The sequence below is a fragment of the Panthera leo genome, chromosome D2 (assembly GCF_018350215.1).
Source record: "Panthera leo isolate Ple1 chromosome D2, P.leo_Ple1_pat1.1, whole genome shotgun sequence".
In the NCBI taxonomy this organism is placed as follows: Eukaryota; Metazoa; Chordata; class Mammalia; order Carnivora; family Felidae; genus Panthera; species Panthera leo.
In genome coordinates, this window is record NC_056689.1 from 81,762,508 (window position 1) to 81,788,883 (window position 26,376).

General features: G+C 49.9%; 1 protein-coding gene across 3 annotated transcripts in view; it reads left to right on the forward strand.

Annotated features, from left to right (window-relative positions):
* Nucleotides 1-26,376, forward strand: part of DOCK1 (dedicator of cytokinesis 1) — a 521,064-nt gene that overhangs the window by 102,388 nt on the left and 392,300 nt on the right. For all 3 annotated transcript variants that reach the window (XM_042909101.1, XM_042909102.1, XM_042909103.1), the window contains exons 14-22: nucleotides 1,505-1,629; nucleotides 2,781-2,879; nucleotides 3,839-3,911; nucleotides 9,296-9,399; nucleotides 9,762-9,945; nucleotides 14,765-14,862; nucleotides 19,020-19,109; nucleotides 19,422-19,522; nucleotides 24,150-24,284. In XM_042909101.1, the coding sequence (XP_042765035.1) occupies nucleotides 1,505-1,629; nucleotides 2,781-2,879; nucleotides 3,839-3,911; nucleotides 9,296-9,399; nucleotides 9,762-9,945; nucleotides 14,765-14,862; nucleotides 19,020-19,109; nucleotides 19,422-19,522; nucleotides 24,150-24,284 (1,009 nt within the window). The remainder of the gene's footprint in view (nucleotides 1-1,504; nucleotides 1,630-2,780; nucleotides 2,880-3,838; nucleotides 3,912-9,295; nucleotides 9,400-9,761; nucleotides 9,946-14,764; nucleotides 14,863-19,019; nucleotides 19,110-19,421; nucleotides 19,523-24,149; nucleotides 24,285-26,376) is intronic.

Genomic DNA, 26,376 nt, shown 5'->3' on the forward strand with positions numbered 1-26,376 from the left:
GCCCTGAGTATGGATGTCTAGGCCAAGAGGAGAGTGAGACTCACCGCCCCCCTGCCCCCAGCGTGTGATGGCCGTCTGGCCGATGAGGCCTGTAGGAAGCTCTTGTAGCCCCTTTTGATTATGGCTTTTGTGCTTTGGTAGAATTTACAGGCTGAGGGATCACTCAGACTGCCCTGCCTTATTGATGAGGCAGGGGAGGTTAAGTGACGTGTTCGTGGTCACTCAGGGATTAGCGGCAGGTGTTGGCCTGGAGGCTCTGCCTCCTGCCCTTGGCCCCACGTTCCATCACTCTTAGCTTCTCGCTCGGTCGATATCACGGACTGCAGTCATGTTTCCTCTCCCAGCAGCTCCGGTGGCTGTGGTTGCAACCCACTGGGATTATTATAATAACAGCTTTTAAATGAAGGCTTAATTTAATAGTTGGATACATTAAAAGCCAGAATAGAGCAGTAAAAAAACAAAACAAAACCCAAAAAAAACCAACCTCCCCCCCCCCCACACACACACACACAACAAAACAATAAAGCAAGGGGATTTTTTTCTTAAGGGATTCTTGTTCTTTGCACACGGTGGGCCGTTCACTGCCCGTGGTGAACCTGCTCCTCACATCCCTGTGGGAGAGCAGGTGGGTCTGGCGTGGGAGGTGGCCAGACAGACAGCAGGGTTGCAGTCGCTGGGTAGTGTTACGTGCTCTAAATCATGATGCTAACGAAGCTTGCTAAGTTTTCCCAGTCGGCCCATTACCAGGGGCCTCGTGTGCTCTCGGTAGGAAGAAGCGTTTTGAGCTCGTTTGTTGTGTGTGGGGTCTTGTCTTTTGTTCCTGCTTCTGTTTTGCACAACTTATGGCCTGACTCACTTTACAATGCACAGATCTGTTTCGTTCTGCTCCCTGTGGACCTTCTTCAGGTTCCTGACCGCTGCCCACCGGAGGAGACAAGATCCATGCAGAAAGCTGTCTCTTGACCCACCCCTAGTCCCTGATCCCAGACATCGGCTCAGAACGTCGGCTTGGGGTTCTGGTTCTCAGTCAGCTTTTCATTTAAGTCCTTAGAAAAATGTAGAGGAAGCCAATATTGCTAGCTGTCACTTAATGTTGTGATTTTCTTTGGCTACCCAGACTCAGAGCACGCAGCCAGTGGTCCGCCTCGAGATAGTAATGTGAGTCACAGTGGGCCGTAGACTCTGGAGAGGGACAGTCATTGCAAACCCATCGACAGCTTTGAAGCCGCTGTGTGTGTGGGCTGCCTCCCGAGGTGAAGAACCACGCAGATCATTAAGGGCCTTGAAATTTTCCTCTTTCTCGTCATCTTATGCTGACGATGCTGAAAACTGCTTTTGTCATGCCTTTAAACGCGAGGCTGTTTTGTAGAAAATATTGCATAATCATCTAATCCAGTGTTTTGAATGCGCTGCTAGGAGAGGTAGCAAGTTAAGGCAGTTGTGCAGAATTCTCGGTTACATTGTGAATAATGGATTGCCTTTAAAGGTATAATTTCTCCCCCAGGTGATGTTCGAAATGATATCTACGTAACTTTAGTTCAAGGCGATTTTGATAAAGGAAGCAAAACGACAGCGAAGAATGTGGAGGTTACCGTGTCTGTTTATGACGAGGACGGAAAACGGTTGGAGGTATATATTGTGGCCAAGCTTAATCCGTAGCGTGGAAGCTTTATTTTCCAAGTGTCTCTTTGGCTCTGCTGCACGATAGAAAAAGACGTGGCTGGGGCTGTGTGACCCCCTTTCTAGGGATGAGAGTTTACTCTTTCCCCTCTTTCTCCAGCTCGCTACAGAGGGCTGGTGTGCACGGGGGCCTGGCAGTCCCGACCAGGGGGTCCCGACCGCCTTTGTTCCCCGGCCGTGTCACCATGCCTCACTTGCCAGTGTAAACCCAAGGCTCAGAGGTCTTGCCCAGCACGGTAGCGGGTCAGGCACTGTTCTGATCACTGTGTGAGAGATGCGGAAACTGAGGCCCAGACAAGTCTTGTTCAGGGTCAGAGAGCTAGCGGGAGGTAGGACTGGGGTCTGGATCCGGGCATCCGACCTCTTGCTCTGCTGGCTGGTGGTGGTGGTTCCCGAGACCTCCTCCTGCGTGGTCGCAGCGGCCGGCAGGACTCGCGAGCTGGAGCAGTGCTCGGAGACGGTGGCCTCCTCGGATGACCGGAGGCCAACCCAGAGCACGTGTCCCTGCCGCCTCCCACTCTGGACCATGGGTGGAGGGCTGGGTTCCCCTGGGCCCACGTGGCGGAGGGCAATGCCACTGTGCTCACCTGAGGCTCAGCTGTGCTGGGAGGGGTGGGTGGCCCACGTCCAATGTCACTGCCAGGCAGCGCTGCCCTTGCCACTGGGGCCTCCCCGGTGTTACTTCCGCCGAAGTCGGGTGGTCAGTGTTGACAGTTGGCGGAACAGGAAGGAGTGTCGCCATCTCCTTTTTGGTCCGAAGCTCTTTATTCTAGACCTACTGAGTGACTCAGGCAACTTCCTTCAGACCTTAATGTTGAGGCTGTTAGGGGTGAGGGGACGGGGGACGGAGGACAGTATAGCATCTCTGTGCTGATAACCATCAAGATGCTTAAATGGCTGAGAGCAAGATCTTACCGGCCGCGCCGGCTCCAGATGGATCTGTCCTCCCATTGCCGGGAGCACATTCCATTCGTGCCGGGTTTATTGGCATTCCTGTAGTGCTCTGCTTAGCTCATCTAATGGGGGCAGGAGGTGGGGAGATGTATGCGGTGTCAAGCTCTATGAGGTCTGATGTGAACTCTTTATGCCTTCTTTTAAAGCATGTGATTTTCCCGGGTGCCGGCGACGAAGGGATTTCAGAGTACAAGTCTGTGATTTACTACCAAGTCAAGCAGCCGCGTTGGTTTGAGACCGTTAAGGTATCATTTACATGGTCATTGTATCCCACGGGGTTGATGATGAAATGCTCATTTGTATCCCAAGGAAGTCCCCACCTCCCGCCCAAGCCGGGGCTGCTCGCCAGCGGCCACCCCAAACAGGCAGAGGCGCTCTTGCAACAAAGTCGTTCAAGGTTGCTAAGGAACCGCGCTGGCATTTCTTGGAATACATTTGCTCTCATCTCCTCTTGGACATAAAAATAGGACTTTCATGGAGACAAATGACAGGGTCCTTTAAAGATAGCTATTATCTTTCTCTCCTCGGGTCTGTTTGATGTGTGGCCTGCTGTCTTTACACCAAATGGAAAAAAATAGTGGTGACAGCGTATGGAGGGGATCGCTGGGGGACGAATCCCCTTCCGTGCTGTCACACTCTGCTTTCCTCACGCGGCACGCTGACGTCACCCCGGCAGCCCAGCGTGGCACTCCCCCAGCCCACGTGCCAAGGGCTCGAATACTTGAGACCCCGGCCAAGGGTTGGCTCTACAACACGGATGTCAGATATGAGAGTTTTTAGGGACAGTCTTTGCCGAAGGGCAGCGCGCATTGGGTCTCCTTGGACTGGAAGTCATGACAAGCCAGCTTTGCTCCCGCCGCCGAGGGCAGGTCCCCGCGGCTGTGGAGGATGTGTGGGCACCTCCAAGAAGGGCTGCCAAGGAAAACGGCAACTCGTACACGTAGACCCTTAACAGCGAGGATCTGAATGTTTACGAAAACCTCTGCTGTCTCGCAGGGTTGGTTTGGCGTCCTTTGCAATGTTATCCAGTTTAAATTTTCGGAAGGCGTTTTGCTTTGGAAAGTCGTACGGGGGATTAGGTATCCAGTGTTTTCATCGCTGCAGTGACGAGGTGTGCGTGGTTGCACCATACCTGCAGTTAGACAGGGCCATTGATGTGAGAAGATACTGTACAGGTGTGAAAGTTCCGTTTTCCACTCTGCAGGTGGCCATTCCCATTGAGGATGTCAACCGCAGTCACCTTCGGTTTACCTTCCGCCACAGATCGTCACAGGACTGTGAGTAATCCCTTCATTAGCCCGTGGGGTTTTCAAGGGAGAACAGGGGCAAAGCTCAGTAGGCTGTACTCGTCACTTGTTCTGGATTGTTCTGGAAGTTCTGGATCTAGAACTCGGTTATCCCAACACAGTGCCATCTTAATCCTCTAACTCATTTCCATGTTGACTTGTTTCCAGAAAATGTCACTGCCTCTTTTTCCTTGAGCCGATTAGAGGGAGACATGAATTTTCTTGAGTTTTTCCAGCTGCTACTTCCTGTTCTTCCTTTCTGTTTCCTCTCTTCCGTGTGACTCGTAATGCTGTTCCATCCATCAGAAAAGTCACTGAGATACAAGTGGATTTCAAAAATTGGCTCCTCATGCCCTTTGCACTGGAACGGAAACCCTGGAGACCCTTTGTCTTTGTGAGCGGCCCCTGGTGTCTGGATGCAGGCCGAGCTTCTCTCGCAGGAAATGTTGGGACAGCACTGGCTGATGCCGAGATGCCGGGAGGAAAGAATGGGGGACTTGGGTTTTTTTGTGTGTGTATTTATTTAATTTTGAGAGAGTGTGCACACATACAAGCTGAGGAGGGACAGAGAGAGAGAGAGAGGGAGACACCGAATCCCAAGCAGGCTCCAGGCTCCGAGCTGTCCGCACAGAGCCCCACGTGGGGCTCGGAACCATGAACGGTGAGATCGTGACCTGAGCCAGAGTCAGATGCTTGACCGACTGAGCCACCCAGGTGTGCCAGGATGGGGGTTCGAATCTCTCCCCTTCCAAAAGAGTTACTGATGACTGAAGGTCACCTTGTCACATTCGTTGAGTGCCTACTAAGGATGTAGCCCAGTTCTAGACACTGAGATATTACGAAAGGCAGATAAGTCCTGTGTCTGTACCCACTGGGTAGTGACCTCGGATTTGGGAAAACAATTCACAATAAGAGGGGCGCCTGGGTGGCTCATTCGGTGAGGGTCCAACTTCGGCTCCGGTCATGATCTCACAGTTCGTGAGTTCGAGCCCTGTGTTGGGCTCTGTGCTGACAGCTCGGAGCCTGGAGCCTGCTTTGGATTCTGTGTCTCCCTCTCTCTCTGCCCCTCCCCTGCTCACACGTTGTCTCCGTCTCTCTCTCAAAAATAAACACTTAAAAAAATAACAATAAATAGTGAGATTGGCTCCATTTTGTGGGCTGTAGATTTGAGGGAAAGGGTGGTCTGGGGGCCCTGTGTTGCATGGACGACCCTGTGGGTCCTCAGCCCTGGCTGTCGGGCGCCTTCACAGCCATCCGGAGGATAAGAAGTCTTGGTCATCAAGACCGAGCACAATGGAGGCTGCCGAACCCTTGGCACAATGCCTGGCATGGGGTAGGTGCTCCTTAGGAGCCACTGCTGCGTGATGATGTGTCCATCCTCCTTACTGTTCCTGTAAGGGGTTCTGCCTGACCCGGTCCCTTTCCTAGGAGTGTGGTCCAGGAGAGCGGGTACACGCGCAAGGGTCTGAAGCTGGGGGGACGTAGACCCCTCTGTGGGGCCGGTGAGGACCCAGGGCCTCGCTGCTGTTCACAAGTGTCAAGGCGTGCTCACGTGGTCCGCGGGGCTGGTGTGCAGAGAGCACGCGTATCAGCCGGAAGACCCACGGGGGCGTGGGGTACGGCGGCCGAGGCAGTTGAACCAAGGGGTCCAGACAGCACGGGGCCCGTCGTGGTCAGCGGCTATGTGGAGGGGGCGGGCGGAAGTGACCTGTGGCATCGTCCTCTCTCTCGTCCTGTCCCCGTGTTTGGGCCGAGCAGGGAAAGGGGGCTCGGGGTTCGAGCAGGGTGGAACAGCAGGGTCATGAGGGCTGGGCAGCGTGGCCCGCGGTGCCCAAGCGTTGCATACTTGCCCCGGGGGCCACATCCAGACCGGCAGGCCGCAGGGGGTGCATGGCGCTCCTTGCTGGCCAGAACTTTGGGAGAAGAACAACTGGTAATAAACGTTTGTGAACACGCATCGTGCCTTTACCGGGCTCCTGGCACGAGCAGTTTTGCTGTACTGTTTCGACTGGTCCTCACAATCACCCCGTGTCCTGTCACTGTGGCCATGGCCCTGCACGTTATGGTTGAGGAAGCTGGGGCCCACGGACTCCCCCTCGGCGGCCCAAAGTCACCCTAGTTAGTCAGTGGGACGACTCTGGTTCAAACTTAGTCTCTATGCCTGAGCGTCCTACTCCCACACCTTGGGGTGAGGTGAGGCCACGTCCATCACCTGGTCTTAGTTTTTCACCTGCTGTCTACCCGTCGCAGAGAAGGTTCTCCTCTTTCTGAATATCATCCTGGGACTCTTGTGGCGTAGGCTGGGGTGCGGGGTGAACGGACCGGGGCGCGTGGATGGGGGACCCAGGGCGGGTCTGTCCTCAGCCAAGGCGTGCGGGGAGCCGTGGGCTCAGCACCCTGCATCAGTGAATCGGCCGGGATGGGAGCGGGCCGCAGGGACAAGGGGGGCACGCTGGAAGGCAAGGACCCAGTTCTGGAATCCATAGGGGGCTTGTCTCCGAGGTAAGCTCCCTCTTCGTAACGAGCTTGTTCTCTCTCGTTAATAAATTACATCAGGGCCCAGCATTTTAATTTTCAAAATCCTTATTTTTCCAGACAGTTTTAAGTACTCATTATAGACAAGATGCTGTCACCCAACCCGCCACCGCACATTTGCGTAATTAATGAGGCTCTCTGCGCCACGGCTTGTGCGGTTTTGGAACCGTGTTGCGCATCAAGAGTGTGATGCCGACGCAGTCCTGAGCTGTCCGCTACGGGAGTGACGGCAGCCAGGGGGTCCCTGTCGCCTCCGTGATCGCGATCTCGGACACGCGGGGTCAGAGACAGGAAGAAGTGAGGCCACAATTCCTCCCCATCCGGCCCCCCCCCCCCCCCCCCACCTATCACCCGCTTTTCCCTGGACGTGGGCAAGCCAAGGAAACAAGAGCTGGGCTTTCTCAGGATGGGACCCGTCCCTGGGGGTTGGGTGATCTACGCTCCAGCAACGTGTTAGCAATCCCAGATGCACTGGCTCCTGTTTTACCAGAACGTGAGCAGCTGTGCAGCTCCGCGTGCAGCCGGCTGGGGGCTGAGTTCCCCTTGCTCGTAGGGGGCCTGGTCGGGTGGGGCAGCCCTGCCTCCCGTGCCCTCGACGTCCTTTAAGTTTGTTGCCTGCTCACAAAGGCTGCTGACGAGCACGTAATAAGTGCGGTCCGTGGCCTTGACGTCCCGGTGTAGCGTGTTAATGAAAGGTGTGCACTGTTCCTTTGTGCTGCTTTGTGGTAGGATCGGGGAAGCCGTGGGCTGACAGCGGTGGTCATGTGTCCCTGTGAACCCCGGATGCTTTCATGGAGGCATGTCCTTATTGTTTTCACGTCAGCTCAAGGCCAGAAGCATCTGTTCTTTCTCACCTGAATATTAAGATATTTTACGTTTTCTGATGCCCATTCACGAAGTTATATTTTTTTTGATTCCTAGGGTCCATATTTTTTACCTTCTTCCCTCCCTTTAGTTTGGTTGGTCAGTCATTCATTAATTTATCAAATTAGGTATACCATTTATTGAGCACCTACTGTGTGCCAGGAACCGATGGACACCAGGACTGCACAGGTTAATGAGGCATGCTATCTCGTGCAGTGGGGACTTAGGGTAAATATTTTGAGCCCCTGACTCGAGGGGGGTGGATGGGCGCTCCTTCCTTCGTTGACCTCTGTCTTTTCATCTCTAAAAAGAGAATCTGGGATATATAATTTTAAAGATTATAGCTCTGAAACTCAATGTTTTCCATGCTGTACTCACTTGGCATCTTGCAGAACTCATGCTGAATCTGTTTCATCGGCAGAGACTCCTCACCCGTCCCTCCTGTGCTGGCCCCTGCCCCCCTCACCACCCACTACTCACCGGTCCCCTGGCTTTCCGTCCCCAAAATGGCCAAGCCTGGGCCCACTTGGGGACTGTGCATTTGGCCACGTCTATTCTGGAAGGTTTACGTCTTGGCTCACGTGTTGTCCCTCTTCTCAGAGACCTCTTCCAACTACCCAGCCCATCGGGACCGTTCCCGCCATTACCCTATCCCACGTCACTGTCAATGAGTGAGAGAACCAGTTCGTTGTCACCTCTCCAAGTAGAACGATGGGGACCAAGTACCTGATAGGTGGCAGGCACCACTGCTCGGTGCTGGGGAGATAGCAGTGACGCGGACGCAGCGTCGCTTGCCTTCCAAAGGCCAGCGCATGAAACGAAGGCTGAACGACAGCTCACACACACACACACACACACACACACACACACACGTACACACGGCTGGAGCTCTGACAGGGGTGAGGACTGTTATCTCGCTTTGCTCCAGCAGCCGTAACAGAATAGACTGGGGGGCTTCCACAATAGGAATGGGGTTCTGGAGGCTGGGAGTCTGAGGGCAGGGTGCCAGCACCCTGGGTTCTGGCGAGGACCCTCTCCAGGGTTGTGAACTCACACAGAGGAAGAGAGCTCTGGGGTCTCTTTCTCCTTTTTTGATGGGCACTGGTGCCGGAGGATCGGCACTTCACCCTAGTGACCTCACTAGCCTCAAGCACCTGCCTACGGGACACATCTCCACTGTAGTCACGTGGTGGAGGGCTAGGGCTCCAGCCCCAGACTGGGGTGGAGGGGGGCACACAATTCAGTCCATAGCACTTATGAAGAAAAACGCATCAGGGGAGGGGAGAGTGTGACCAGTTTCTAATTTACTCTGTTAGACGGGCTGGTCACCTCGGAGTAGGCGGTACGTCCGCAGAGATTTGAATGAAGTGAGGGAACGAGTCTCGCGCAGGTACGTGGGGAGGGAGCTTTGTTGCCAAAGAGAACAAATTTACACATCCGTGTGTTCGCCCCACCTGAATTTATACTAGGGGATGCTGTGGGGTAGGAGTCTGTTCTCTTGTTCCATATTGATTGCCAGTTTTCCTAGGGAACGGTCTGTCCTTTCTGGACTGTCATCTGCCTCGCGTCTCCAGACCCCGTGGTTCGCCCTGGTCTGAGTATCCCGATGTTAATTAAGCCACAGCATCTTCCTTGTTAGCATTTCCCGGTCACTCCTGGTTGCTAGGATTGCAGGCTTGCCTCCATGGCCTTCTTCAACATCATCGTGCTACCCTTGACCTTGGGAATCAGGCTTCAGGTTTGCCGAGGAAAGGCCCGCATGAGATCTTGGTCGCAATAACTTTGAATTTACAAGATTAATTCGAGCTCAAGTGAGGCGCCTTCCTCTGGTTAACTTCGTCCATTTCTCCATTTGTCTGTGTTTACTGTAATCCAGTGCGGTTTTGTAGTGTTTTCATGAAGGTAGGCCTCGCAGCATTTTATGATGCTAGATTGTCATGACGGCAGTTGATGACGATGATTGGTTTCTCTTGCAGCTAAGGATAAATCTGAGAAAATATTTGCACTAGCATTTGTAAAGCTGATGAGATACGATGGGACCACCCTGAGGGACGGGGAGCATGATCTCATCGTCTACAAGGTATACCACTTTATTGGTGCCATATTGCTAGTATGGACTCTTTCACCCGTCTCTGGGCTTCCTGGCCTCAGCTGACACTTCCTCTCTTTGTGAGGAAGCTGCTCTCTGGCTACAGTTCGTTATCTAAGTGAACATTGCAGATGACCAGCGTTTTGGCTGTTCCTGATGAGAGAGGATGATGTACGATAAATGTTAACATGAATTAATCTACAGGAATAAGGGAAATCATGAAAATAGTTTAGCAAATGAAAAAGAGCAAATATCATGATGGTTCAAAGGATTGAGGATAGCAAGGGATAGGAAAGAATTAGGTGTCGGTCCTTTGTGACTCGTGTTCGACATGCGTGTAATTAAACCCACAGGCGGAGGCAAAGAAGCTGGAGGACGCCGCGACGTACCTAAGCCTGCCCTCCACGAAGGCAGAGCTGGAAGAGAAGGCGCACTCTGCCACGGGCAGGAGCATGCAGAGTCTTGGAAGCTGCACCATCAGCAAAGATTCCTTCCAGATCTCAACACTGGTGTGTTCCACGAAACTTACCCAGAACGGTGAGTTTGGGGACAGACCCGTGTCACCCCGCGGTTTCCCTCCCCCTCCCGAGTCCTGCTCGTGCTCCCCGTTCAGCAGCGGAAGCTTCGGCAGGAGCAGGATCACTGTCCGTGGGTCATTCACGCATCCTGCGGGACGGACGGTGTGGGCATCCATGGACTAGCAGGGAGCGTGACATCCATTGTGCTTCAAACGTCACTATAGTTTTGGTCTAAGGATTAACCTTAAAGAGAGAGAAACCAGTGGGCTTGCTTTAAAAGAAAGGTTTTTGGCCAAAGGAACACAGCACGGCGTAAGGGGAAGAAAACACGAGACTTGGAGTCAGAGCAAAGACGTGCCTCTGAGCCCTTGCCCTGTGCTAATCCTGGAAGTGACCTTGAACGGGGGCTTCTGACACCGCCTGAACCTCATTTCCTCATCTAGGCACATATGCAGGTGTAACGTCTGTCTCAAAGGGCCTGGCGGGGGTTATGTGAGCTGGAGGGTCTGAGGTGCCCACTCTGTGTGTACCTTCCCGTCTCCCAGCTACTCACGGAGATAATTACCAGTTACCTTTTTTTTTTTAATTTGTTTTTTTTAACATGTATTTGTTTTTGAGAGAGACAGAGACAGAGTGTGAGCTGGGGAGGGACCGAGAGAGAGGGAGACACAGAATCGGAAGCAGGCTCCAGGCTCTGAGCTATCAGCACAGAGCCCGACGCGGGGCTCGAACTCACGAACACTGAAATCATGACCTGAGCTGAAGTTGGATGCTCAACCGACTGAGCCACCCAGGCGCCCCTTTAGCTTTTTTAAGCTACAGAGTCACCCTCTGTTTTTTTTTTTTCTTTTTCTTTTATTAAAAAAATTCTTTTTATGTTTATTCATTTTTGAAAGGCAGAGAGAGACAGAGCACAAGCAGTGGTGGGGCGGAGAGAGTGGGGGACACATAATCCGAAGCGGGCTCCAGGCTCCGAGCTGTCAGCACAGAGCCCGACGCAGGCCTTGAACCCACAAACCGAGAGATCATGACCTATGCTGAAGTCAGACGCTCAACCGACAGAGCCACCCAGGCTCCCTCAGTTACCTTTATTTTTAAAGGTTGGTTTTGGTGGCCTTTCTAATTCCCCTGGCGGTGAGATAAGGCACCGGCTGATGAAGCACACTGAAATGCAGAGTCAGGTGGTGCCTGTGCTGGGCCGGCCGGCTGCCTTGAGTTGTTCCCACCGCTTGCAGAGCCCCCAGCAACGTGGCTGTGTGGCCAGGGGCACTTCTTACTCACAGCACACTGGACGCGGCAGTCCCTTCTGTATACTTCCTACCTTTAAAAATCGCATCCCCCAAATGTGAGCATATCACAGCTGTGCAGGGTGACTTTATGCTCTCTTGAAACTCAGCTGAAAAATCCAATTTGCCCTCTTAGCCACCCAATATGGATTTTGATTATTAATGTTTGTTGCTATCTTGAATTGTGTCCCTGGGGATTGTCTGTAAATCTTGGCAGGAGTCTCGGATTTGCCCGAGGGGTAGGCACTGTTTGCACCTTAACCGGATCAAAGGGGACAGAGTAACCCTCTCCTCTGGAAGCCATGGCATTGGATGGGAAAGAGGGCTGGGCAGTCGGGTGTACAGGCCCCGTTCCAACTTTCCGGGCCCGCCTTCTCCACTCCGTTGTATTGCGCTGTTTAGAAGGTGCTTCCTCACTGCTTGGCTCGTGAGTCAGCTGTGCGGGGGAACCTGGGGGATGCATGAAGGCCATTGGGATACGTCTCTCTAATGTCTTCATCATCACGGTTTGCCCTAAGCATTGCCCTAAGCTGGTGGTAGTCAGTAATCTCCGTGAGCAATTGTAAGGCCTTAACTGGGCGTCGGGTTCTGTGTAAGCATGGGGAGGGCTGCAGAAAACACGGGGGGCTTGTGCGTTTAGTGCCCAGGGAGCACATGGTCAGCAAGGCAGGTGCTGGTTTGGGACCGCGTTATGGAAAGGATGCCCCCACGGGTCAGATGTTACTCTCTGGATACCACCCTGGTAGTTCACTAGTCTGATGGCTACACCGCCCAGGGCCTCCTTGAACTCAGGGCAGTGGCAGCCTCTCCGGGGAGTCACCGCCCCATGCATGTGACGCTTCAGCTTTCCATTACGTGCTGGACAAAATGAGAGCTGCTGTGTATTGTCATTTTCACTACACAGGACGCCGCCGCCTTATGCTTGGGTCACGTTCCAGAAGCACGTTTGGAAATTGTTATTTGGAACTTGAACACGTTTTCCCCATCCAAACAACGTCCCGAAGAGCAGTTAGGTTGGGAGGCTCCCCCACAGAATCCTTCATAACCCACGTATGGCTGGAGAAGGGGACTGTGAACGAGAACTCTCCAAGGTGTTGGTTAAGTGGCAGCCATCTCCCCGGGGGGTGATGTTGACCTGTCCTCGCACCTCCTGGCTCCTCGGCCGTCATCAGTCACAGGGTAATTCCTTCCCTGGAACTGAGGGAGCGAGCACCCTGCTATTGGCAGCAGCGGTTGCCGGGCAACGAGGAGATTCCGACGTGATGCTCACTGAGAGTAAAGGGGGCATCTTTTGTCTTTCGCTGCACACCGGCCAGTGATCCCTCTTTTCGGGATGGTGGTGTGGCAGGTGGTGTGCAAGATGGAGCTGCCCCGCTTGGCGTCTGAGCACTGAGTCCCAGAGTCTCATTCGGGGAGTCATTTTTCTGCAGCCATGATTTGTTCCTGCGAAGTTCCGTTACTTAGGGAAAAGCAGCGGCTGAATTATTCATCGAGGTTTGTATTAAACATCTCTGTTCTCAGCATTACTGGATGCTGTGGGGGATAAAAAGGGAAGTTGAGGATGTGATTCCTCTCCTCAATTAGCTTCCTATGTAATTGGAGAGAAGTCACAAGACACAGAATCGATCACGGCCAAGCCGCGGTGGCTCCCAGGGATGAGGGCTCGGACAGGGAGCGCTGGTCTGACCCTGCTAGCGGGGGGCTGGTCAAGCTGTTTTCTTAAAACAGGCTCTCCCTCCTTGGAGGTGTTCTTACGCTGGCCGGTTGTACCTTTTCTCAGATTTAAGATACCGACATCAGCCTAAGCCTCCCTCACACCGGAAGTGCCGCTAACTTTGCGGGAATGGAATCCAGATAAGTAACTAGTTTCCATTGAAAAAACACTGGTAACTCTCATGAGGTGGAAATCTCCCTTAACCCTGGCACCTAGGGCATGTCTGGGCAGGATGTGGCCTTTCTCATACTCCATCTTCATTTACAAATGAAAACACGTTAGTTTGCACGATGAATGGCTAAAATTTTTCACTTCCTCATCATCTTGTGGATGGACAGCCACTGCTGTCTGTCTTCATGCTGGGTAGCTTGCTGAGCACTTTCTCCACATCACACCATTTAATCCTGGCACCAGCCTTCCAGCTGGGCAACATCGTACCCATCCTTCAGATAGGTAAATTGAGTGAGGTTAGTTGCCCAAGGTCATATGGTGGTGATGTGGCCCAGCGGGCATTCGAGCCTACAGCTTACTCATTGCCCAGTGCTCCTGGGTACCGTCCCTCTTCATTGTCACTGTCCCCCCCCCCCCCCCGCCAATCAGCTGTCCTTGGGGGGAGGGCAAATAAAGGAGAATGTATGTTTTGGTGATCATCACACGAATGCCTTTTGCGTTGTTTAGTCCTTAGCAAGTGTCTTATGTCCCCTGAAATGCTAAAATTATATTGCCAAAATTGTATTTTTCTTTTCATTATGAACTAGGTTTTTTGTTTTTTTTTTTAATGGAGATACTTCGCGTAGCTGAAGTTTCTTCCCGATGAGCATAAACAGTCACTTGGAGGCACTTTGCTAATTGTGGTTTTTTTCACGTAATGGGATATTAATATACTTTCAAGTGGAGAATGTGTGGGCACATGTTCTTTCCTAGAGATGCTTTGGATTCTGTCTTCGTGCCTTAAAGAACATCTTGCTGTCTTAAACAAAATCATCTCCGGACATTGTCTTCCGCATTTAGTCTGTAAAAATGCATCCATTCAGTCTGTGGTTTTTCTATGAGAAAACAAACCAGATAAAATTCAACCATAGGAGACAAACAGCCATGGTGGGTCAGGCCACGATGAGGGCAGTGGTTGCCCCTTGGCCCAGGCTTCCCGTCACCTTGTAGTTTCTGTACCTGAACGTGCATTTCTTATTTTATGTTATTTAATTAAAAAATAAATATAAAAGCCATGTTCTCAGATAGGAAAAAACCCACTTGGTATTTCAGGACCGCACTTGATGGGCCAGCAGCCTTCTTCCAGACCCTCTGCTGGTCTGAATCTACCTTCTTGCAGGTTGAAAAGTTCAGCCCTTTTTTCTTAAGCTCCCAAATGCATTTTTTTTTTTTTTAAGTTTATTTATTTTGAGAGAGAGAGAAAGAGAGAGCACATGAGCCGGGGAGGGGCAGAGAGAGAGGGAGAGGGAGAATCCAAAGCAGGCTCTCTGCACTGTCAGCACAGAGCCCGACACGGAACTCAAACTCATGAACCAGGAGATCATGACCTGAGCCGAAATCAAGAGTCGGACTCTTAACCGACCGAGCCACCCAGGTGCTACGCCGAATGCAATTTTAAGCTTCGACCTGGAATCATTTCATGGTAAATGTAGTCGGAAGTCATGTATTCAGCCATTCGAGGTGTCAAGTATGTTCTAGAAAGTAATGAAGTTTTCAGCGGGAGGAGGTTTCCAAGCAGGGCTGATCGCTCTGTTTCAAAGTTCTATGGAGAACCTCACCGGACGCGTGACGAAGGGAGACCAGGTTCTTGCCGCGAAGACCTGATGTCCGTTGTTCTCTGTTTCCAGTGGACCTGCTGGGGCTGCTCAAGTGGCGCTCCAACACCAGCTTGCTGCAGCAGAACTTGAGGCAGCTGATGAAGGTCGATGGTGGCGAAGTGGTGAAGGTAACGCAGACCCCGGGGGTGGCGTGGTGTGGTGTTCTTCCATGTGTGGGCGGATCCAGGCACTGCCTGCTCGGTAGCATGCGATTCCGTCAGAATCCCTCCGTCTGGTGGCTTCTGGTGGATGTTGCCATGCACCTCCACGTGGACAGACTCCCCCTTGGGTTCCGGTTGGTAGGGTGGTCTGGCTTCACGGGAAGGGAAACGGTCTTTGGATTCAAGCCGGTCTTGGGTTCTGGCTCAGGAGGTCAGAGCACTGAGAGCCTTGTCATGGCTGTTTGCTTCCCGTGTGATCTTGGACTCGTTTCTTAACCTCCCACAGAACTCTGGAGAAATGTTAGGTGCCCTCTTGAATCTTCATCTGCAAGATAGGACAGTCAGACTAGGGTGATCCGAGATCCTTGGAGTGCTCCAATTCTAGAATTCTTTTCTTTTTTTTAATGTTTATTTATTTTTGAGAGAGAGAGAGCGTGAGCCGGGGAGGGGCAGAGAGAGAGGGAGACACAGAATCCGAAGTAGGATCCAGGCTCTGAGCTGTCAGCACAGAGCCTGATGCGGGGCTTGAACCCATGAACCATGAGATCATGACCTGAGCTGAAGTTGGACGCTTAACAGACTCAGACACCCAGGCTCGTCATCCAAATCTATAATTCTTTTTTTTTTTTAATAATTTTTTTTATCAGAGAATTGTTATTACTTCTGATATTAGAGCGTTCTATCCTTTTTTTTGGCCCCGGTGACTTTTCCTTTTATGTAAGGAAACCTGTTTCCGTGTTCAGTTTGCCCCATTTGGCCTGCACACGATCGGCTGGTCCCCACTGGTGGTGTTCTGTGAGCGAGCTCTCTGCCGCCGGGTCTGTCTGTCCCTGGCTCAGTCCTTCACCCTCTGTGAGAGGTGCTTGCAGAAGGAGACCGCCTTATCTCTGTAAAAATTAATTACTTAAAATGGCCTTAATTAAGCAGCAATATGGTTAACTTCACTATAAATTAATTTGGCTGCACCACTTTCTGAAACTCATTGTATAACCGTTGAAACATATCCTTGCCACTCTTCCAATTTTAATCATCTTTTTAGGTTTTTGTCTGCTACCTCTGGCTTGGACAATGCTAATTGCATTTGAAACTTCTCTGGGTCTTGTAACTTCCCCGATGCAAATGGAAGCTGGGTGAATAAGTGAATGTAACTCGAGGAGACACACAGTTAATGAAATTTTGTGCTTTTTCCTTTTGAAATCCCTGTATCACATCAGGAATTAGCCGTGTTCCTGTTGGCCTATTGTTACACATAAGGAGATGATTTAGAACCATCTTGTCTTGTTGTCCTTCACTCCCCTCACCTAACCTAGTACCAAATCCTGGTGTTCAGCCCTGGAAGTGGTTTTCACCAGCCCCTGTCCTTCCTGTGTGTGCTGGCACCATGGTACTGTGTGTGTGACCTGTCCGTCCATCGCTGGTACATCCTGAGTACCCTGTAGTCCTGGAGAGGTGAACGGACGTGTCCAACCCACATGGCTGTTAATGAGAGCCAGGGCTGGACGGATTCCCAGCCTTCATGGGGCTCCTTTTACTCTGTTTGAGGACGTCATAGACTGAGTTCGTTCCATTCATTCCAGCCCCCCCCCCCCGCCCCCCACCTTGTGCACATTCATAACTGCTAGTAGGGACATGACATTGAACGGCGGGTTAAGAACAGTGTTTGCTTCTTTGCTAAAAGATGCAGTTGCTCATTTTGGTGGGAGATGAAAATGGTGACTTGGGGCCTCCAGTGGATAGTCTTAGAGAAAAGGTAGGTGTCAGAAGAAGGGTGTTCATGGCTCCATGTGAGGGACTTCCTTCAGGATGCTGGTATCCCTGTACCTCTGCGGCTCGACAGCCAGAAAAACAAGACTCCGGCTCTCTGCTGCCACGTTTCCGTGCCACTGATCCTGTCATTTGTCTGGGTAGGATGGGTAGAGCTATTGCAGGGACGCTATGTGAACCGAGACGAGCCACAGTGAACTCACGAGCTGGTGAGTCCATTGGCAGCAACATTGGGCTGTTACCAGATGGCGTGAAGTTTTGACCTTTGCAAAGATTTTATGAACTGAAAATGATGGGAAATAATACTCGAGTAATGAGGTGATGTGGGCTCCTCCATAATTGCAGGGTTGGTAAAGCCTTTGATGGCTGGACCAGAACACCTCTTGGGCAGCAAGGTGGTTTGCTTCCCCTGCCGTCTCATCCCACTTCCTGGGATGAAATCGTTGTGTGGGGGGGTTGGGGGGGCAGCACAGCACAATATAATGAGGCTTTATGCACTGGTGGGTCTCAGATCTCTTACTAGGTTTGGGAGGATGTCCCCTTTCCTGAGGGAGATATGTAGTGTTCGGTTTGGGGCTGTTGCAACGTTTCACAGCATAAGGGGGAGCAGTGGGGCAGGCACTGGTTTGGGGAGCAGGTCCGAGTGGTTGGGTTCCTCAGCCTGAGTGCTCAACCCATTCGAGACCCTCTGGGAGGACCTGAAGGCCCTTGTGGTTCTGTGTGTTCTATGCATGGGCTGAGCCATCCGGGAAGAATGTGGCCCAGACATCCCATTCAGCCATCCTTCTGACACCCTTGCTATGGGGCTGTCTCACCTGTTCTTTGGTTTTTAATAACAGCTTCATTGAGATATAATTCACATACCATACGATGCATTCTTTTAAGTTTACTTATTTTGAGAGAGACAGAGAGAGCAAGTTGGGGAGGGGCAGATAGAAGGGGAGAGAGAGCATCTGAAGCATTCTCCAGTCTCCAAGCTGTCAGCACAGAGCCCGACGCGGGGCTCGAACCCACACACTGCGAGCTCATGACCTGAGCCGAAGTCAGACGCTTAACCGACTGAGCCCTTCATTCCTTCTTATGGCTGAATAAGAACCATCCCAACGTATGGCTATGCCACAGTTGTTCTCTCAGTTATCAGCTGGTGGACATTCGGGTGGTTTCCCCATTTTGATGTCTAGGAGGAAAGCTGCTGCGAATATTTGTGTACAGGTTTTTGTGTGGACGGGTGTGTTCCATTCACTTGGATACAAGCCTACGAATGAAGAGGTTCCCGTGGCGAATATACGTTTAACCCTTGGAGGCGCTGTCTAAGCGTTTTCCAAACCCATCGTGCTGTTGTACATTGCCACCAGTGATGTGCGAGGCGTCTGTTTCCTCCGCTTCGTTGCCCGCCCCATACTTCCAGGATCGCTCATGTCTCGATGGTAGCATTCTCGGTGGGTGTGCAGTGCTAGCTGCCTGTGGTTTCGATTTGCATGTCCCCGTCGCTTCTCGGCCTTTTGGCTAAGATCAAGTGCGATTTGCATGCCCCTAGTGACTAATGATGTATCTATATTTTATTCTCTTTTACGCCAATATTCTGTCATGTGGCACACTGCCTGTTCTTGAACTCCTCCACAAACAGGGAACTCATTACCTCCAAGATGGCCTTTCCTGGTCTGTTTGACGCTTCTCTCGGGGGAGGATGGGGATGGGCTTGGAAGACAATGTCCAGTGCGACATAACTTTGGAATCGTGCGATTTTTTTTCTTTCCTTAATTAATTGATGATGGTTTGTCATTCTATGCTCTGATATTTACCTGGTGAATTCTAGTAGGCTATAAAAGGAATTTCCAAGTTGCTCTTGAGTAAGACGCGCTTCTTGGCGCCCCAGGTTTAGAGTCTCACACCTCTTCTGTCCTTGGGCATCTGGGCCTCTCGAAGGTCCTTCATTACTCTCAGCTGGAAGCGTGTCTCTCGGTGACTTCTGCCCCCTCCCTAGCCCCGGCCCTACACTCGGAGTCCGGGACGAGGCCGACCCAGCCTTCGCAGAGCTGGTGTTGAGTTCTTTGTCACCAGCCTGGTGAAGACCAGGAAAAGGGGTAGAGAAGACCGAAGGGGTGGGGACTGTCAGGCATGTCCCTGTTGCCAGGCCTCCTCTGCTTGGCTCAGGCTGCCATGTCTTTGCTGTGAGTTCACTCATCTCAGATTTTTGTCTTGTGCCTTGAGTGGCTCGGAAAAGTCCCCGGAGTGCACCGCTTCTTTGGAGACTTCTGCGGGAGATGGGTGTTTGCGTATTGCCGAAGATAGTAGCTATTCTAGGTTGGGGGAAAGCTGCGTGAGTTTACTTGGTCTGCTGACATTTGGTGTATCTCCAGTTCCTCCAGGACACCTTGGATGCCCTCTTCAACATCATGATGGAGAACTCCGAGAGCGAGACCTTCGATACGTTAGTGTTTGACGCTCTGGTAAGGAGCCTCTATTTTCCATCTATTCCGATGTTAGGGAGGCTTTCATGCTGCAGCCTTTGAAGCTGGGGGAGGGCAGCGATCTGAGAAGTGTTTTCGGTTGTAAATCCCATCAAGGCATTGGGTTTGAGAGGCGGGGAGTAGCTTTCAGTGGAACATTATAGTTAGGCCAGTATCATTTCTGGAGTAAGAAGAGGTAACTTCCGAAGATGTTCTTGTTCCTTAATTCCCACCATAGCGCAGGTAATTCAGATGAGGATTCCAGAATGGCTCACGTTATCTTGCTAATGAAAATATTGATGAATTTAACAGGTATTTATCATTGGACTAATTGCTGATAGAAAATTTCAACATTTTAATCCTGTTCTGGAAACCTACATTAAGAAACACTTTAGTGCAACATTAGCCTACACGTGAGTTCATTTTTCTATGTTTATCGTTCAGTGTCTTTTTCATATGCTTTTGTCTGTGATCGTACATCCCCCTCCTCCTGCCCCCCCCAACTCTGAATTTCCTGGGATAATTTTTATTACTGTTTCCCTTATAACAGACCTAAACATCTTGTTGAAAGAAGATACGCGATAAATTACCATAACGTTCTGGAATAAATTCTGGTTCTCCTCCATACCTTCCATTTGTCTTTGAAATTTTCAGTTTATGTTCGATGAAACTGATCTATGGATGCGGAGTGCCTGCCTCACCGTGGCTTCCTGACCAGCTTTTGGCAAAAGAATAAATGGATGTGTTCCTGGTTTGAGATGATTGGTTGTCTAGTGTGCATACAACTCAGTTCTCAGTAGATCTTTTTGCTCTTTAAAGAGGGCCTTCCTTTTTGTTCCAGATGCTTCCGCTGTAATGGGCTTGGGTTCTGACTGCCAGCCTAGCTGCTCTTAACCCTCCCGCCATGTCCCCATACCTGCCCCTCTGGGTGCCTAGTAAGCAGGCAGAGCAAATGTGCGGTATCCCGGCCTGAGAGGTGGCTCACTGGGTGTTGACCAGCACAGTCTGGGAACCCTGCTTAACCCACAGCACTGTCACTTCCAAGTTTACTTTTCTTTTCTTTTCTTTTCTTTTCTTTCTTTTCTTTTCTTTTCTTTTCTTTTCTTTTCTTTTCTTTCTTTCTTTTCTTTATTCTCTTCTTTCTTTTTCTTTCTTTCTTTTCTTTCTTTCTTTCTTTCTTTCTTTCTTTCTTTCTTTCTTTCTTTCTTTCTTTCTTTCTTTCAAGCTTATTTCTTTATTTTGAGAAGGTGGAGGGGAGAGGGGCAGAGAGAGAGAGTGGGAGAGAGGGGTGGAGAGAGAGGGAGAGAGAATCCCAAGCAGGCTCCACCCTCCGTGCAGAGCCTGATGCGGGCTCCAGCTCACAAACTGAGATCATGACCTGAGCCGAAATCAAGAGTCAGACGCTTAACCTACTGAGCCACCCTGGCGTGCTGAAAGTTTAAATTTCTTAAACCTCTTTGGGCCTCAGCTTTCTCATCAGTAAAACAGGCACATCTTAGGGTTTCTTGAGAATTTCAATGAGTTATTACATGTTAAACGTTTGGAGAAATCCTTGGTGCTTAGAAGGCACTAAGCAATAGTTAGGTTTCATTATTATTATAATACTTCTGAGGAGTTACTCCATCTCTCTTACCAGGGGATTTGTTGGCATTTATTTAAACTTTTAATTGTGCGAGTTGCAATTAAAAAACATTTAAATAATTTCTTTAAGAAAATTCCCCACCGTGGAATCGCTAGAGATGGTCGTCTTTAGTGCCAGTAACTTCAGTCAAAGCTCTCGTGTGTCTGGAGCGTATCTGTTTCCTTGCCTGCGTGCAGCCATGAACACAAGGCCAGAGGTCTGATGCTGGCTCTTTGTATGACGTCAGTCATTGTGTCCCTTGGCCCTTTCGTGTCTGCCGTGAGTGCATGTCTATTTATTGCAAGGCGGTGGGCGGAGCCCCAAGTGGGCAGAGAGCGGCCACATCCTCACGTACACAGAACCAGCTGTGACGAGTCCTTTGTGCTTGCTGGTAAATGTTTGTTTCCGACGGTTTGTTCTCTTAGTGGAGCTGTCCATTTTGTGCTTTGGGCAGTCCCTTTCAGACCGTGAGGAGGGCTGACCGAGCGGGGCCATCTTGCCAGGGCGGACGAAGCAGGGTTTGCGGAAGTGGCCTATGAGCTGCTCCTCGTGGGGCGGGATCTCCCCACGCATCACGTTCACACTCCTGCTTCTTCGTGGAATTAGGACCAAACGGCTCTTCTCAGATTAGCTTTTGTATTGGGATTTCAGGAAATCAGCTCGGTGAGTGAGCTTGCCACGCTGTGTTCCAGACCTTGTGTTGGCATCGCCCATTCTGTGCCTTTGCCATAGGAGGCCAAGTGAAAGTCGGGGAGTCTTTGGAGAAACAGAAGTACCATTTTATCTTTAAGAGATGATGGGACGGAGTTGAGAATCGGTATCCTCCCATCCAGCCCCTGTAATATGCTGAAAAGGAGATTCATTTTGGAAAATAAGTGTTCTTATGTTTTGTTTTGTTTTTTGATTTTTAAGCGTTTATTTATTTTTTGAGAGACAGAGAGGGTGTGAGTGGGGTAGGGGCAGAGAGAGAGGGAGTCACAGATTCCGATGCAGGCTCCAGGCTCTGAGCTGTCAGCACAGAGTCCGACGCGGGGCTCGAACCCACGGACCGGGAGCCGAAGTTAGTCGCTTAATCGACCGAGCCACCCAGGCGCCCCTCTTGCCATGTTTTGGTAAAGAAGCAATCCCAAGTGGTTTCTTAGTTCGAATTTGAGAATTTAAGCCTTGAAATGCCAAAGGAGGTAACTGTGATTCACGCAGTTCTAGCCAAATCATGGGAAGTTGTCTCTGCGTTAATGGTCTCTGGGCCAGGGGAAATTGTGGCACTGGGTATCCTCACGGAGGGTCTCCCAGCCACTGCCCCTCTGGAAGCCTGGGCAGGCACAGATGGAGCTGAGACTCTCTCCCAGATACTTCCTTTACCTCTTCCCTTTGGTAACGTGGAGATCTTCAGCCCTCTCCGCAAAGAACCCCAAGACAAGAAATGAGAGGTGACTGCAGCAGAGGACCTCTCAGTGCCCCACCTCCACTGCGGGCGTAGTCTGGGTGCGGGAGCCCCGCAGAGTCACCGGTGATGCTGATGGCGCCGGCGATGAGGGCGGACTGTTCCTCCGGGAAACTAGCAGAGCTTCTTTCCGGCCGCAGAGCCACTTTTCCCGGAGCTGGCCCAGGTCTTGCCTCTGCTCAGCGGATGCTCCATTTGGTCTGTGCCTCTCAGCGAGTACCACGGGGGCTCCGTCTTTGTGCCATTACAGATGGCCTCGCTCATGCGGATGTGGCTCTTTTGACATCCTGCCTCATTTATTTTCTGGTTCTGGGTCTTTCTTTTTGCAGATGATTCCATTAATTAATTAATTAATTAATTAATTATCTGTTGGGAAAATTCCCAAAATGTGTTCTGTGGAATTTCTCTTTCTATTTCCTGAGGTATCAGTGGGTTTAATAAGAAAAGGTAATCTGGCCAATAAGCTTGAAAAAGTAAGTTAAATCAGGTGAAACGGATTTTCTGGCAGGACCCTAGATGTCTTCTGCTGTGCCTCGAGGGCCACCGGAAGACACGTGTGGTGAGCTACCCTCCCACCGTGGGAGCCAGGGAGCCACTGGGGAGAGGACCTCTCCGGCCTAGATTCTTCCTAACACCTTGCTCGGGTGCCCCTCTCCTACTTGGAGAGTGAAGAAACTCTCAAGTTTCTTTACTAGGGTTCTGCAACCTGATGAGACTTAGAAATGACTTCCCATCTGCTTGGTCACCCAGAAAGCTTCCCCCTCCCCGCTCCTTAAATGTTTATTTTTGAGAGAGAGAGAGAGCGCGTGAGCAAGAGTGGGGAGGGGCAGAGAGAGAGGGAGAGAGAGGAAGTGAATAAGGCTCTGTGCTGACAGCAGAGGCTGATGCAGGGCTCGAGTCCACGAACCATGAGATCACGATCTGAGCCGAAATCGGCCACTTAACCGACTGAGCTACCCGGGCGCCCCTTGAAAGCTTTTTATTGTGGTTTATCAGGACAGTGGTTACTCTTAGGGCTATTCTGAGGTCATTCTTAATGCAAGTTACAGTTGCTCTTACGGGTATCTTACAATAATCTCGACTAACAGTCTGGGTGCGTACGGGCTCACAACTTAGCTGGAAATGCTGGCCGTGCCCTACCAGGTTATCTTTATGAGCATAATGAGTAGTAAAAAGTCACAGTGAATTCTTGTTGATGACATGGGAAGTTGGGGCTCATAGAAGTTTGGCCGATGGTTGTTGGACAGACTGCACATTTGTGGCTAGTTTTTGAATTATGGTGTGGCCCAATACACCAAAACCAGAAACCACGTTGAAGTTAAGCTATCTGTTCTTTTATGATTCAGAAGCATTGCTTCAGGGTCAGCCTTCTGATCAGTGAGCAGTGATTATTCGTTTATGGGCCAGTAGTAGTAGAAAATGTAGAAGTTGGGGGCAGAATTAAAAATTCACCGTCGCCACGACTGCCTCTATCATTTGAAAATAAATGCATGCTCCGTGTTAAAAAAAGAAACATTACAAAAAGCGTTACAAAAACATATATGGGTATGAAGAAAACCTCTTCGATTTTATTTAGCATTGGGGAAGCTAGTGTATCTGTCTAAGCCTGGGCTTCTTCACTTATACGTTAAGGGTGATATACCTGCTATTATACCCAATTATTATTATTATACCCTAAAATAATATGTGCCTTATTGGGCTTTTGTGAAGATTAAATTACATAATACATTTAATGCTTAGAAAAACCTCTAAAACTTAGAAAAAAAGGCTGGTTTTTTGTTCAGATCTCGCTCCTCTGAGTGTTATTTTATGGCTCACTTTTAATCTGTTTCGAATGCATTTTATAAATAGGCATCTACGGATAAGTGTGAACCAAAAGAAGAGTGGCCCACTTATGTGTTTCTGTCCCAATTAGGAATTGAGGTGTTGTAATTTTCTGAACGCGTTAATTGATTTGTGATTCTATTACGAATAGGAAGTTGACAAAAGTTTTAAGAAACTATGTGGACAATGCGGAAAAGCCGGGAATAAATGACCAGCTGTACAAAGCTATGAAGGCCTTGGAGTACATCTTCAAGTTCATCGTGCGCTCCAGGATCCTGTTCAATCAGTAAGTGTCACCGGTGCTGGCCCTCCTAGGGAATTTTAGGCGATCTTTTACTTCCTTTCTTCTCCTTCTCTGTTCCCCTCTCTCTTTTCCCTCTTCTTTCCCTTCTCTCTCCTTCTTCCTCCCTTTTCTTTGCTTTCTAGCATGACAGAGCAGTAATAGATAGCCGTGCCGGGTTGGGGTCGCCCACTCTTAGGGTAACTGCTCCCCACGCTGTGAAATGCGAGCACAGGTTTGAACAGCAAGCTCTGTTCCCAAGTCTGAAATGTGTGCGTGTGAGTGAAATACTGACCGCTGATGTATTCCGAGTTTATCAGAGGTAGTGCCGGGTGTACACGAAGGGCTCCGAAGTTCGTGCCAGTGTATCTCTCGATAGAAAAAAAGGCTCAAGAGGGCAAACAGTTAAAATAAGCAACAACGTCAGAAGGCTAAAACCAAGTTAAATTGCCTCCCTTGGGAAGACTGGAGCTTCGGCTCTTTCTTTCCTTCAACCACAATAATATTTTGCTTCTGGAGAGAGATTCTCACGTGTGGAACTTCCAGGTGAATGGGCTTTCAGGTATTGAGGTCAGTGACCTGTTTCTCGTACTTTGTGGATGAAAGTGTGCATCGTTTTTGAACCTTAGAGTGGATCGGGGGTGTTGGTGACTTTCTTTTTTCATAGAGAGCAGTAACCTTTTTCCAAGTGTCTGTGATTAAGAGCTGTGCTCAAGCCAGAGTTTCCCAGTTAGCCCACGATATGGAACCGTGTGACTGAAGAGATGTTGCGAAAGGGGCAGACTGAGCGTTGAGTGTTGAAGTGGGCTCTCTGTGCTTGTTTCTTTGGGAGGATGGCTGCTTTGGGTGACCTACTGTGAGTGATGATGGTTCCTGTTGATTATTTAAGGTTGACGTTCTCGTTGTGAGTTCTACACTCAGACATGGAGTTTCACAAACTGATGTTCCTTTGATTTACAGAACACACATCACCTTTAAGAAAAAATTTTTCTTAAGGTTTATTTATATTTGGGAGAGAGAGAGAGAGAGAGAGAGAGAGAGAGAGAATGTGCAAGTGGGGGAGGGACAGAGGGAGACGGAGACAGAATCTGAAGCAGGCTCCAGGCTCTGAGCTGTCAGCACAGAGCCCAACGTGGGGCTTGAACTCACAAGCCATGAGATCATGACTTGAGCCAAAGTCGGTCGCTTAACCAATTGAGCCACCCAGGCGCCCCATCTTTTAAAAGCACAGTGCTTTGTGAATGTACGATTGAAAACTGGGAATTGGACCATTGTAGACCCAAATTAGTCCCTTTCTGTTTCTCTTCATTTTATCTTTGTTGGCCTGAGGTAGGCTCCTTCAGAAGGGCCCAGGAGAAAGGGATGGTATTCCGAATCCAATCTTGTGCACACCGTGGTGCAAATAAAGCCAGAGGAGCGAGTTATTGACTGCATAGACCTGGAAAAGTGATACACAGGGCGGGACCCACCATTGATTAGAGTGGTGATCAGTGGTTAACTGCCCCTGTGTTATTGGTTAAGGATTATTGTGCTTGTGTTCTCTCTGGAGTTGACGTGATATAGACAACATTCTCTACGCTGCCATTTGAATGTATGAAGACACACAGTTTGAGGCCATCATGCTGTCATCCTCAACTAAGATATCAAAGGCCTGCTCTTTGTGCTAATTATAGGTAGGTATGAATCTTGCTGTAGACTGAGCTTTCTCTTAAGAGACAAGGCCATTGACGATTTTCCCGCCGTCAGCTGTGAAAGATGACCAAGTAAAGTAGGCTTTGTCTTCCTGCATTTTATTTTATTTTATTTTATTTTATTTTATTTTATTTTATTTTATTTTATTTTATTTTATTTTAATTTTGTTTAATTTAATTTTATTATTAAATATAATAAATTAATACAATTAATTCTATGAAAATGAACTTCTTGTCACCCTCTCTCTCGTTTTTGTATTTTTGCCCACTAAATTTAAATCATTAGTTACCCTAAACCAAAATCTGCACTAAGGTGAGAGCATGACCTTGAGAGAATGGAATAGGCAGGTGATATGTATAGGTTTTGTCATGTTTTATTTGAAAGAAATTTAACCTGGTACAATTTG